At 50.0% G+C, this 13,057-nt stretch overlaps 1 protein-coding gene across 1 annotated transcript; it reads left to right on the forward strand.

Moving 5' to 3' along the window:
• Positions 1-51: 51 nt before the first annotated feature.
• On the forward strand, positions 52-12,483 carry NDUFAB1 (NADH:ubiquinone oxidoreductase subunit AB1). Its single transcript, XM_066640744.1, has 5 exons — positions 52-225; positions 1,649-1,771; positions 9,084-9,171; positions 11,046-11,155; positions 12,304-12,483. The coding sequence occupies exons 1-4, from the start codon at positions 94-96 to the stop codon at positions 11,135-11,137; spliced, it is 435 nt and encodes a 144-aa protein (XP_066496841.1). The 5' UTR covers positions 52-93; the 3' UTR covers positions 11,138-11,155; positions 12,304-12,483.
• The last annotated feature ends 574 nt before the right edge of the window (positions 12,484-13,057 follow it).

The raw sequence follows: 13,057 nt of genomic DNA on the forward strand, positions 1-13,057 counted from the left end.
CGCGGCCGCTTCTGCGCATGCGCCTCCTTAAAAAAACCTAGGCGCGGGGGTTTGTGGGCGGCGCATGCGTAGAGGCGCCGGCGAGGGGTCACCATGGCTGCCCGTGTCCTCCTGGTCTCCCGCGTCCTCCGCCGCTGTTGCGGCCGCCCGCGGCCCCTTCCGCTCACGGCCCCCGCCGCCCTCCACCCGCCCGCCCCGGCCAGGCTGGGGCTACCGCCGCCGCAGGTGAGGAGCCCCGCAGGCCTTGCTCCCGAGTAGACCCGCAGGAGGAGGAGGGGCCTGGCCCGGGTCTGCCTGCCTGCCTGCTCAAGGCTGTGGACCGGGCCAGTCCTTGCAGCAGGAGCTGCAGCCCTTACTCTAGAGGAGGCAGCAACAGCAGCGCTTCGGGGCTTCAGGATCCGGCCGGCACCCGGTGTCTCCTGCGCTGCTGGCCGCTCCCGTCCTCCCTGGGAGTGGCAGTGCCGGGCACAGGGCAGCCGGTGCCTCTGGGGCTCTGCTGGGGGGTCGTTGCCGGGGCTTCCTTTCTAGCACCCAGGGTTGCCTCCCTTCCAGGGTGGTCGGATACGTTGGAGGACAGGCCTTATATACTTTCTACCTGCAGTTCCCAAACTGTTGAGCACCAGGACCTGCCTTTTAGAACCTTTGGGACCCACTGTAAGTGATGTCATAGCTAGAGGTGACATCATCAGTTCAGGCTTCAGACCTAAGCCGCAGTCAGCCAAAGGTCCCATGACGCTGTACAATCGTGCTGTCATTTTGCAGAGCTCGGAATTCAGTTTGTTGGGGGGCCACCAGAACTGGCGTCATTAACCTTGAAGTGATGTCATGTCTGGCAGTGACATCATCAGTTCAGGCTTCATAACTAGTCCGCCATCAGCTAAGGGTCGCATTCCACAGCACGCTCTGCTGTTATTTTGCATAGCTTGGAATTCAAACATTCCAGCTTGGAAGTCAAAGCAGAAGACAGGCTTGAATCTTTCTTCATCTGCACAGTCTACCCCCCCCCTTGCCAGCATCCCCTCTTCCCACCCATTCAGGGCAAAGCATCATCTCTCACTGGGAGCATATCCTACCCAGCAGCTCAGTGCCCTGTTTTTTTTAACTGTGTGTTTTAAATGATGGCTGAGCTGGGCGCTACATGACTTGCCTGAAATTGGCTCGCAACCCACCTAGTGGGTCCGACTCACAGTTTGAGAACTGCTGCCTTTAACCATTGTCTAGAAGAGGACATTTTGGCAGGTGCATCTTTCCCTTCCGTGTTGTACTGCACCTGCCAAAAATTCCTCATCTCTGTGGTGGTTAAAGGTATAGGCACTCTATCCTCCACTGTATTTGGTCACCCTGCTCCTTGTGAATTTGGGGACCAGAGCAGTAAGTGATGTGTGGGGGAGCTTTCCACACTGCATCACTCCCTTCTAGTTTATGCTTCAGGGTGCATCTCTCTTTCTCTACAGGTGTGTGTGATTTTGCTGCAGGTTTGGCTTTTACTTCTGGACCCATTTGTGCATGCGCAGAGAACTTCAGCTGGGCTGCAGATGCTGCCCGTATCTGTGCACAGCTCTCTCATGCTTCTCCTGCAGTGAGCTGTAAATGCCAGGGAGGTGATAACTGTTCTTGTCTTATGAGAGCATCTCCTGTGCTTCTGTAGATCTCAGGTACGCTCTTTCCATTGTGCCGCCATTATTCCGACTTGCCACCACTGACTCTGGAGGGCATCAAAGACCGTGTCATTTACGTCTTGAAGCTGTATGACAAGATTGATCCAGAAAAGGTAAGATTGCTGCAGTCTTCTCTTGACCCCCTTTCTGGAGTCCTGGAATCTTTGCTTGCACAATGAAATGCTAATGTATCTTTGTAGGAAAAGGACCTTGTAAAGGTGGGTTCTTCTGATGGAAGCCTAGGTGAACAAGCAACTAAATGGCAATGTCAGCAAGTGCAAAGTGATGCTCTCTAGGTCCAGTAATCCCAACCACGTAAGCACAAGTGGAATCTGAGCTGACAGTGCCAATTAGGAATGAGATCTTGGGGTTATGGTGTCCCAGTGGCTCAGTGAAAATGTCAATCCAGTGTATGGCAGCTGTGAAGAAGGCAAATGCTACGCTAGGAGTCATTAGGAAAGTAATTGAAAATAAGACTGCTGATATTGTACTCCTGCTCTATAAATCTGTGGTGTAGTCACATTTGAAGTACTGTGTCCATTTTGGGTCACCACATCTCAAGAAGGAGAGCTGGAAGAGGTGCCAAAGACTATAGTGTTTTGGGCTTTTTTGCTTGGGAAAACAATGATTGAGCAGGGACCTGATTGAGACCTATACAATGGTGTGTGGCATGGGGAGAGAGAGATTTTTTCCTTTCACAATGCTAGTACCAGGATCATTCATCGAAATTGATTTTGCTGGGGATTAGAATCCACAAAACTACTTCACACAGTGCGTAATAAGACTGTGGAAGTGATTGGCACTAGCTTGAATGGTTTTAAAGGGGGACTGGACAAATGTTTGGAGGACAGGTCTGTCACTGGCCACTAGTCATGATGACTTGTTTACTAGCTCCAAGTTCAGTGACAGCAGGACTCTGGTAGCAGTTGCAGAGTAACTGCACCTTAGAGTTTTGTGTCCAGTTCTGGTCGCCACATCTTAAAAAAGACATAGTGGAAATGGAAAAGGTGCAAAAGAGAGCGACTATGATGATAGCTGGGCTGGGGCACCTTCCTTATGAGGAATGGCTATGGCGTTTGGGCCTCTTCAGCCTAGAAAAGAGGCACCTCAGGGGGGACATGATTGAGACATACAAGATCATGCATGGGAAGGATAAAGTGGATAGAGAGATGCTCTTTACACTCTCACATAACACCAGAACCAGGGGACATCCACTAAAATTGAGTGTTGGGAGAGTTAAGACAGACAAAAGAAAATATTTCTTTACTCAGCGTGTGGTTGGTCTGTGGAACTCCTTGCCACAGGATGTGGTGACGGCATCTTGCCTGGATGCCTTTAAAAGGGGATTGGACAAGTTTCTGGAGGAAAAATCCATTACGGCAGGGCTGCTCACACTTTTTTGGCTCGAGAGCTACCTTGAAACCCATCAAGGCCCGGAGATCTACCAGGGGGGAAGGAAGCATCTGACAGACACCCCCTTTAATGTATGGAGCCCCTGCTGGAGTCTAGTCAGTTTCGTCAGTTTTGTTGCTGCATGCCTGAAGAGCAGCTAAAGTGTCAGTTTCAGGTTTAGTGTCAGCTAAATATGTCAGTTTTGTCTAGTCACTAGACGAAACTGACATATTAACAGTTTGGAGAGACAGGGCTCCGCGATCTACTCATTTTGCCTTGCGATCTACCGGTAGATCGAGATCCACCTATTGAGCACCCCTGCATTACGGGTTATAAGCCATGATGTGTATGCACAACCTCCTGTTTTTAGAAATGGGCTATGTCAGAATGCCAGTGCAAGGAAGGGCACCAGGATGCAGGTCTCTTGTTATCTGGTGTGCTCCCTGGGCATTTGGTGGGCCGCTGTGAGATACAGGAAGCTGGACTAGATGGGCCTATGGCCTGAGCCAGTGGGGCTGTTCTTATGTTCTTAACTACAATTCCCAGGAGGCCTTGCAGGTCTCTTGTTATCTGGTGTGCTCCCTGGGGCATCTGGTGGGCCCCTGTGAGATACAGGAAGCTGGACTAGATGGGCCTATGGCCTGATCCAGTGGGGCTGTTCTTATGTTCTTAGAGAACAATCATGGGAGAGGGATGTGTCTCTGGGTTTCCCAGAGGCAGCTGGTGGGACACGGAATGTGGGACTAGGTGGCCATGTGGCCAGTTCCAGCAAGGCTTTTCTTCTGGTTCAGGCTGCAATCTATGCATGTTTCTGGGAGTATCCTGGGGAGTAAGCTCCACTGAATAGAGTGGAACTTGCTTCTCAGTAGGCATGTATGGGATTGCACTGTAGTGTGTAGACAGGCTGCTTGGTGAGTTTCAGTCACTCTTGTGTTCTTTTTTGCCCTTCATGGCAAATAACCTCACCTGGAAGGTATAGCTGGCTAGGTCTAGGAGCTCTGAATGTATCCTTCAGAGAGGGGACCTTTCCAGCAGTGGCTGGGTCCCCCCTCAAGTGCCATCTCTGGATCTGAGTGATTTCAAATATAATTGTTGGTGTTGTGAGTTACTTGGAGCATCATTTAAGCATATGATGTGGTCCTGTACAGTAATATGATATTTGGGGGGAGATGTTATTAGTCATTAACTCTGTATTACAGCATAAGAACATCAGAAGAGCCCTGCTGGATCAGGTCAAAAGCCCAGCTAGTCTAGCTTCCTGCATTTCACTGTCACCCATCAGGAGCACACAGTGCAACAAGACACCTTCATCTTGTTGCCACTTCCTTGCGTCTGGCATTTAGAGGTAGCTTTTTTCTAAAACGAGGAGATTGCATATATCCATCACAGATCGTAGCCTGTGATGGGTTTTCCTCCAGAAATCAGTCTCAGGCAGGTAGGCCAAGTGCCATCACCACATCCCGTGGGAAAGAGTTCCCCTGATTAACTACACACTGGATAAAGAAATATTTTTTTTATCTGTCCTAACTCTCCTGCCACTCAATTTTAGTGGCTGTCCCTGGTTCTGGTGTTGTGTGAGAGGGAAAAGAGCATCCCTCTATCCACTCTATCCATCCCCTGCATAATTTTATACGTCTCAATCATGTCCCCCCTCAGGCACCTTTTTTCTAGACCTTGAACGCTGTAGCCTTTCCTTGTAAGGGAGGTGCCACAGCGCAGTAACCATTTTAGTTGCTTTCTTCTGCACCTTTTCCAGTTCTAATACGAATGCTAGTATTTCTTGATGTCCATGTTCTTTCAAACTGGGTTAAATCCCATGTGGTACAGGGACTTTACAGGCCTGGGTAAGTGTCAATCCGGCAAACTGGGCAAACTGGGCAGGAGGCTTTGCTTCCCAAGCTGACCTCTGCATGGGCTGGATGACTTTGGGTGGCGTGGCGTAGGTTGCCAACCCCTGCTGAAGAGCTTTCAGTATTCACTGAAGACCGACTTTCTCCCACACAAATCTGTTGTGGCAGCTGAGGTACATAAGAACAGCCCCACTGGATCAGGCCATAGGCCCATCTAGTCCAATTTCCTGTATCTCACAGCGGCCCACCAAATGCCCCAGGGAGCACACCAGATAACAAGCGACCTCATCCTGGTGCCCTCCCTTGCATCTGACATAGCCCATTTCTAAAATCAGGAGGTTGCACATACACATCATGGCTTGTAACCCGTAATGGATTTTTCCTCCAGAAACTTGTCCAATCCCCTTTTAAAGGCATCCAGGCCAGATGCCGTCACCACATCCTGTGGCAAGGAGTTCCACAGACCAACCACACGCTGAGTAAAGAAATATTTTCTTTTGTCTGTCTTAACTCTCCCAACACTCAATTTTAGTGGATGTCCCCTGGTTCTGGTGTTATGTGAGAGTGTAAAGAGCATCTCCCTATCCACTCTGTCCATCCCCTGCATAATTTTATATGTCTCAATCATGTCCCCCCGAGGTGCCTCTTTTCTAGGCTGAAGAGGCCCAAATGCCGTAGCCTTTCCTCATAAGGAAGGTGCCCCAGCCCCGTAATCATCTTAGTCGCTCTCTTTTGCACCTTTTCCATTTCCACTATGTCTTTTTCGAGATGCGGCAACCAGAACTGGACACAATACTCCAGGTGTGGCCTTACCATCGATTTGTACAACGGTATTATAATATGTCACTACCCACTCTGCCAAAGATCTCCAGCAGCTCATGGATCGTTTTAGCAAGGCCTGCCAAGATTTTGGACTGACAATCAGCCTGAAGAAAACACAGGTCATGGTTCAGGATGTGGACTCACCTCCCTGCATTACAATCTCTGCGCATGAACTGGAGGTTGTCCATGACTTTGTGTACCTTGGCTCAACGATCTCCGACACTCTTTCTCTCGATACCGAGCTAAACAAGCGCATCGGTAAACCAGCTACCACGTTTTCCAGACTCACAAAGAGAGTCTGGTCCAACAAGAAGCTGATGGAACATACCAAGATTCAGGTCTACAGAGCTTGCGTCCTGAGTACACTTCTGTACTGCAGCGAGTCATGGACTCTTTGCTCACAACAGGAGAGGAAACTGAGCGCTTTCCACATGCGCTGCCTCCGACGCATCCTCGGCATCACCTGGCAGGACAAAGTTCCAAACAACACAGTCCTGGAACGTGCTGGAATCCCTAGCATGTATTCACTGCTGAAACAGAGACGCCTACGTTGGCTCAGTCATGTCGTGAGAATGGATGATGGCCGGATCCCAAAGAATCTCCTCTATGGAGAACTCGTGCAAGGAAAGCGCCCTACAGGTAGACCACAGCTGCGATACAAGGACATCTGCAAGAGGGATCTGAAGGCCTTAGGGATGGACCTCAACAAGTGGGAAACCCTGGCCTCTGAGCGGCCCGCTTGGAGGCAGGCTGTGCAGCATGGCCTTTCCCAGTTTGATGAGACACTTTGCCAACAGTCTGAGGCTAAGAGGCAAAGAAGGAAGGCCCATAGCCAGGGAGACAGACCAGGGACAGACTGCACTTGCTCCCGGTGTGGAAGGGATTGTCACTCCTGGATTGGCCTTTTCAGCCACACTAGACGCTGTGCCAGAACCACCTTTCAGAGCGCGATACCATAGTCTTTCGAGACTGAAGGTTGCCAATATATATTATAATATTAGCCGTTTTGTTCTCAATACCTTTTCTAATGATCCCAAGCATAGAATTGGCCTTTATTGCCGCCGCACATTGAGTCGACACTTCCATCGACCTGTCTACCACCACCCCAAGATCCCTCTCCTGATCTGTCACAGACAGCTCAGAACCCATCAGCCTATATGTGAAGTTCTGATTTTTTGCCCCAATGTGCATGACTTTACACTTACTGACACTGAAGCGCATCTGCCATTTTGCTGCCCATTCTGCCAGTCTGGAGAGATCCTTCTGGAGCTCTTCACAATCACTTCTGGTCTTCACCACTTGGAAAAGTTTGGTGTCGTCTGCAAACTTTGACACCTCACTGCTCAACCCTGTCTCCAGGTCATTTATGAAGGGGTTGAAGAGCACCAGTCCCAGGACAGATCTTTGGGGCACACCACTTTTCACCTCTCTCCATTGTGTAAATTGCCCATTGACACCCACTCTCTGCTTCCAACCAGTTCTCAATCCATGAGAGGACCTGTCCTCTAATTCCCTGACTGTGGAGTTTTTTCAGTAGTCTTTGGTGAGGGACCGTGTCGAACGCCTTCTGAAAGTCTAGATATATAATGTCTACAGGTTCTCCCGCATCCACGTGCCTGTTGACCTTTCCAAAGGATTCTATAAGGCTCGTGAGGCAAGACTTACCCTTACAGAAGCCAGGCTGATTCTCCCTCAGCAAGGCCTGTAATCTTCTGTGGCATTCCCTCTAATGACATGTCTGCCTTGTGCCTGGTGCCTTTGCAAGATGTCTTCATGGCACCAGGCAAAGTTAGCTGTGTTCTCTCTGTCATTATAAGGGAGCCTTGTTGTTCACCTCCGCCATTTAATAGAAGAACATGGTGTGTCACAGTAAACACTGCTGTTTACTACAATCGCTACCCTTGTGTGATTGTCTTGTGGCGCACACCTGTACTCTGCGCACTTACACCACAGTTCTGTTTGTTTGAACATCAGTGCCAGCCCCCCTTTACTTAGCCCCCCGTTTCATAGCTGACTTTGGGAGAACTAGTCCTACAGCTTGTGTTGTAAAGAAGGGCATTTGGAAGCCACAGGGCCTAATCCTATCCAACTTTCCAAATCTGAGGCAGCCCTGAGGTAAGGAAACAAATATTCCCTTCTCTTGAGGAGGCCTCCTTGACTGCCTCCTCCATGCAGAATACAGCACATGCCCCATTGGTGCAGCTGCATCAGTGCTGGAAAGTTGGATAGGATTGGGCTCTTAGTGTGGTGTGGCTGGGATGGAAAAATGAAAGGGGGTAAGCAAATGAAATTAAGCTGGGATAGAAAATTACCCCATAGGAATCTCAGATCATTTCTTTGGTAATGTTGTAAGAAGGATCCACATAGGAAGAAAAGGGTTTATGGTTATTGATTTTTCCTAAGGGGAGACCCGTGCACTAGGGGTCCTAGACATTGCTAGTCCCTAACATTGTCCTAGAAGGGCAAATTTTTTTCTTTTCTGCAACCCTTGAAAAAGGTGCTCCTGGGATAAGAAATTACCCCTTAAAATAAACAAAGCATAGAAGCTAGTTGCTTATTGTAACTTCCTGGTTACGAAGTGGACATGCAGGTTGTAAATCTCTGAGATAAAATGGGTGTGTGGCTTGAAGTTGTGGAGTGGCTCATGGGGCTTCCCCACTATGAATCTCACCGCCTCTATAAACTTGTAGAGTGGCCTCAGGCCAGCTGCTCCATCTCAGTCTTCTTGCTGGGGTAGACTGCCTACTGACCTGACCAGCGTGTTGTATTTATGCACTGCTTTTCAGCAAAGTGGTTTATACAACAAAATAAATTAATGTGCAGTGTACACCAGGAAAGGACATGTGAAGCCCTTCACAGATTCGTGAGGTGCTGGGTGAGGTGTGGTGACTGCCATAGCTAAAGCTGGGCTCAGGACATCCCTGGCTGTGACTTAACCGTTTGGCTCAGCGTCCAGAGCCATGGAGGAAGCTGATGTATGGGGCGTTGGGGCCACTGTAAGTATTCATACTGGAGTTAGATTGGTGGTATCGTGACAGCTGTTGCCAAGTCCATGGTTTAACCATGGGGCTTGCAACCCAAGCCTGTGTATGTCTACTCAGAAGTAAGTCTCAGGGCATTCAGTGGGGCCTGCTCCTAGGTAAGTATGTCTAGGACTGCAGCCTTAGTGTAGCTGCTGAACAGATGTGACTGTATTGAGTTGGGAGGGGGGATGCTAGGGGGGATGTCAAAACCTCTTCTTGCCCTGGTGTCTGGCACCCTCATGCACTGCTAATTTCATTCCTTCCACGTTAGCGGGATGAGCGTGAACACTTCTTATATCTTTGTTGAAGGATCTCATGGTTTGCTTTCGTCCTTCCAGCTGACAGTAACATCCCACTTCATGAAAGACCTGGGTCTGGACAGCCTCGACCAAGTGGAGATCATCATGGCAATGGAAGATGAATTTGGTAATGCAAATGTCACGTAGCTTCAATGCACAGTTAAATCTTCAGCTGCACCTGCCACTCTGAAGGCCAGAGGTGTCCTGTTCTTGAGCTTGGTGTAGGCTGAGAAGCATCCAGTATCGCCCCCTAGAATGAACGCTGTGAGCGGTTGGCTTCAGCACTGTTTATTCTGTGGATTGTGAGAGCCTGTGTTTTCTAGAACTTCAGAGGCAGAGCTGGTTCTCTTGGAAGCTTTTGGTCACTGGGCCACAGCTGCAGGCTCAGAGAACAGCAACTCCAGTGTTGGAGCTGGCAAAGCATTCTGGTTGGTGTACAAACAGCCAGATGAGGCTTCAGCTCCTGCCTACCTCTCTTCTGGTTGGCAACCATCAGTCTGGAAAGACTATGGTATAAGCCTACAGCACCCGGTATTCCCAGATGGTCTCCCATCCAAGTACTATCCAGGCCTGACCCTGCTTAGCTTCAGACGAAATCAGGCATGTGCAGGGTAACAGTTGCTGCAGATCTACATAAGATCTACATAAGAACAGCCCCACTGGATCAGGCCATAGGCTCATCTAGCCCAGCTTCCTGTATCTCACAGCGGCCCACCAAATGCTCCAGGGAGCACACCAGATAACAAGAGAACTCATCCTGGTGCCCTCCCATGCATCTGGCATTCTGACATAGCCCATTTCTAAAATCAGGAGGTGGCACATAAACATCAAGGCTTGTGTATGTGGATTTTCCCATGTAATGGATTTTTCCTCCAGAAACTTGTCCAATCCCCTTTTAAAGGCATCCAGGCCAGATGCCGTCACCACATCCTGTGGCAAGGAGTTCCACAGACCAACCACACGCTGAGTAAAGAAATATTTTCTTTTGTTTGTTCTAACCCTCCCAACACTCAATTTTAGTGGATGTCTCCTGGTTCTGGTGTTATGTGAGAGTGTAAAGAGCATCCCCCTATCCACTCCGTCCATCCCCTGCATAATTTTGTATGTCTCAATCATGTCCCCTCTGAGGTTCCTCTTTTCTAGACTGAAGAGGCCCAAACGCCGTAGCCTTTCCTTATAAGGAAGGTGCCCCAGCCCAGCAATCATCATAGTCGCTCTCTTTTGCACCTTTTCCATTTCCACTATGTCTTTTTTGAGATGCGGCGACCAGAACTGGACACAATACTCCAGGTGTGGCCTTACCATCGAGTTGTACAACAGCATTATAATATTAGCCATTTTGTTCTCAATACGTTTTGAGAACACCTATGATCCCAAGCATAGAATTGGCCTTCTTCACTGCCACCGCACACTGGGTTGACACTTTCATCGACCTGTCCACCACCACCCCAAGATCTCTCTCCTGATCTGTCACAGACAGCTCAGAACCCATCAGCCTATATCTAAAGTTTTGATTTTTTGCCCCAATGTGCATGACTTTACACTTACTGACATTGAAGCGCATCTGCCATTTTGCTGCCCATTCTGCCAGTCTGGAGAGATCCTTCTGGATCTCCTCACAATCACTTCTGGTCTTCACCACTCGGAAAAGTTTGGTGTCGTCTGCAAACGTAGCCACCTCACTGCTCAACCCTGTCTCCAGGTCATTTATGAAGAGGTTGAAAAGCACCGGTCCCAGGACAGATCCTTGGGGCACACCGCTTTTCACCTCTCTCCACCTCTACATCTGAATGTGGCTTACATTCGCCTCTTCTGTCTCCTTTGCCTATTATGCTGAAATTGACAATGACCCATTTAGGTCCTTCCCCCCCTCCCTGCAACAAAATGCAGGTCATGGCATTGTTGCATTTTGAGGTTTTATTCTTCCTGTTGTGTTTAACCAGCTTTTCCGCCAAGGTCTGTGCCACTCCAAACTCAACCAGCCGAATCTCTTCCTTCCAGGCTTTGAAATTCCCGACGTAGAAGCAGAGAAGCTGATGTGTCCGCAGGAGATTGTGGATTACATTGCTGATAAGAAAGATGTATATGAATAAGGGTGTCTGTCAAGTTGTGTAAGTGGATGCTCCTGTGGAAGGGAACTTGCAATGGAGGGTGCTGAGACAGTGCAGAACTGGACCCACTAAACCTGTTTGATTTGGCTTCTTCTCAAGCTTGGAAAGGGGGTGGGGGCGCAGACACTCTCCAAGTGTGGTTTGGTTCACAGACCCAAGTCTCTTGGAGCGATGACCTTCCCAGGGGGGGTCAGCTGATGAGGGGAGCCCTGTCCTTGTGCAGGGAGGAGGACCTCATGCCTCAGATGCCAAGCCTGTGTCCTGAGCACAGGAGCTTTCCCAGCTCAGTGGGTAGGGGCCTCTGGCAGTGGTTCTCAAACTCTCTAGGAGAGTTTGAGTCGCAGTATAAGTTCTTGCAAGGGTTTTGGGGGGGGGGAGGCAGCGATGCAATCCCCAGGATCACGTCACTAAAGGGGGGGTGCAGGGACTGGCATTTACTTACCTGTCCCTGCAACAGCCTCCCAGGGGTGCAGGGAGCCTTGCGTGAGTCTGCAGGGCTCCCCAGCCTTCTAAAAGTGAAAGCGCAGTGGTCGCATTCCACCTCCACAAAACCGGAAGTGGAGTGGGGTGGTTGCACTTTCAGTTTTAGAAGGCTGGGGAGCCCTGCCGAGGGTCGCACAGAGCTCCCTACACTACCGGAAGACTGCTGTAAGTAAATGCCAGTCCCTGCGCCCCCCTCAGCCTGCGCCCTCTCCCCTGCCCCTGCCCCTTAAGGGGGCAGAGTCCAGGGCCCTCTGGCTGGGGCGTCACGATGCCCCAGTTTGAGAAGCCCTGGCTTCTGGGCTGGGAAAGGGTTAGGGTTAAAGGTGCTGCTGGGCAGAGTGGGCATACCTGGGCGTGTCTGTTTTCAGGTCTGGGGGCTCCCAGCACACTGTGGGGTCTGCCTGAGCAGCCTTTGGGGCCCTTCAGCTCTGGTAAGGTGATGCAAGGGTCTCTGGCAAAAGTGGGTGAGGGTGCAGAAGAGAGCATCTCTTGGCAGGATGCTGTCCTCTGCACGAGTCTGTTGAGCACAGATAGGGTGGGAGAGATGAGAGAAGCAATGAGGGTGGGCAACTGTAGCTCCTCTCTGCTGCTTACCCAGACTTTTTCTTCTATGCATGGTTTTAAAGTTTCTAACCTATACATTTCTTTTTTGCTCTGTCCTCCAGGGAATTCTGTTCTGTCCGGAGGGGCTGGGATGGTGTCAGCTGGAAGCAGAGGAGAGTGGGGGCCTGCACGCCCCATGCCATACTGAACCACTGTTGCTGTCAGATGCATAGTTCTGTTGGCTGTATTTAAAGCTGTATAAATATGATGTTGGCCTTCACAATAAATTGTATGGAAAAGGATTCCTGGCTGTCCTCTGGTTCTGTACGTGTATGTTGGTGTCTTTGGCTTCTGGCTCTAATTGCTTTGCCAAGATGCAGGCTGAGGTTGAAGTTAATTAGGCAGTGAGGTCTGGGGGGGGGCATTTGAGTTTCCTGCCCAAGAGCTGCATGCTAGCATTGTGAGGTGGAGGGCAGCTCCGGTCAGGCCCCCTCTTCTGATCCAGACAGTCCTTGCACCAGACAACTAAGCCCAAGGCTTCGGTCATGAATAATCTTCTGCAGTTTCTCTGCTTCAACTGGGTTTCCCTGCATCTGTGGTTTCCCTTATGTGGATCATAGACTGTGAGTCCGCCAGCACCAGGGTCTGCCTTCCCATTCCTGGGAAAGCCCTGTCTGCAGAAATGGAGCTACACAAAGAAGCAGTCTGGCACACCTAGGACCTTAGAATTTCTCCAACTCATTCTGTGCCTAAGAATGTTCAGAAGGGGTGGGGGGTGGGGATGACAGGAACGGCCTTGCTCCAGATGGAGGGGCGCAGGGTGGTTTAAGTGAAGTGGTGACATGCAGAGCCCGGTGTGTGACTGGACCACTCTAG

This window comes from Tiliqua scincoides, chromosome 13 (assembly GCF_035046505.1).
Source record: "Tiliqua scincoides isolate rTilSci1 chromosome 13, rTilSci1.hap2, whole genome shotgun sequence".
Classification (NCBI taxonomy): domain Eukaryota; kingdom Metazoa; phylum Chordata; class Lepidosauria; order Squamata; family Scincidae; genus Tiliqua; species Tiliqua scincoides.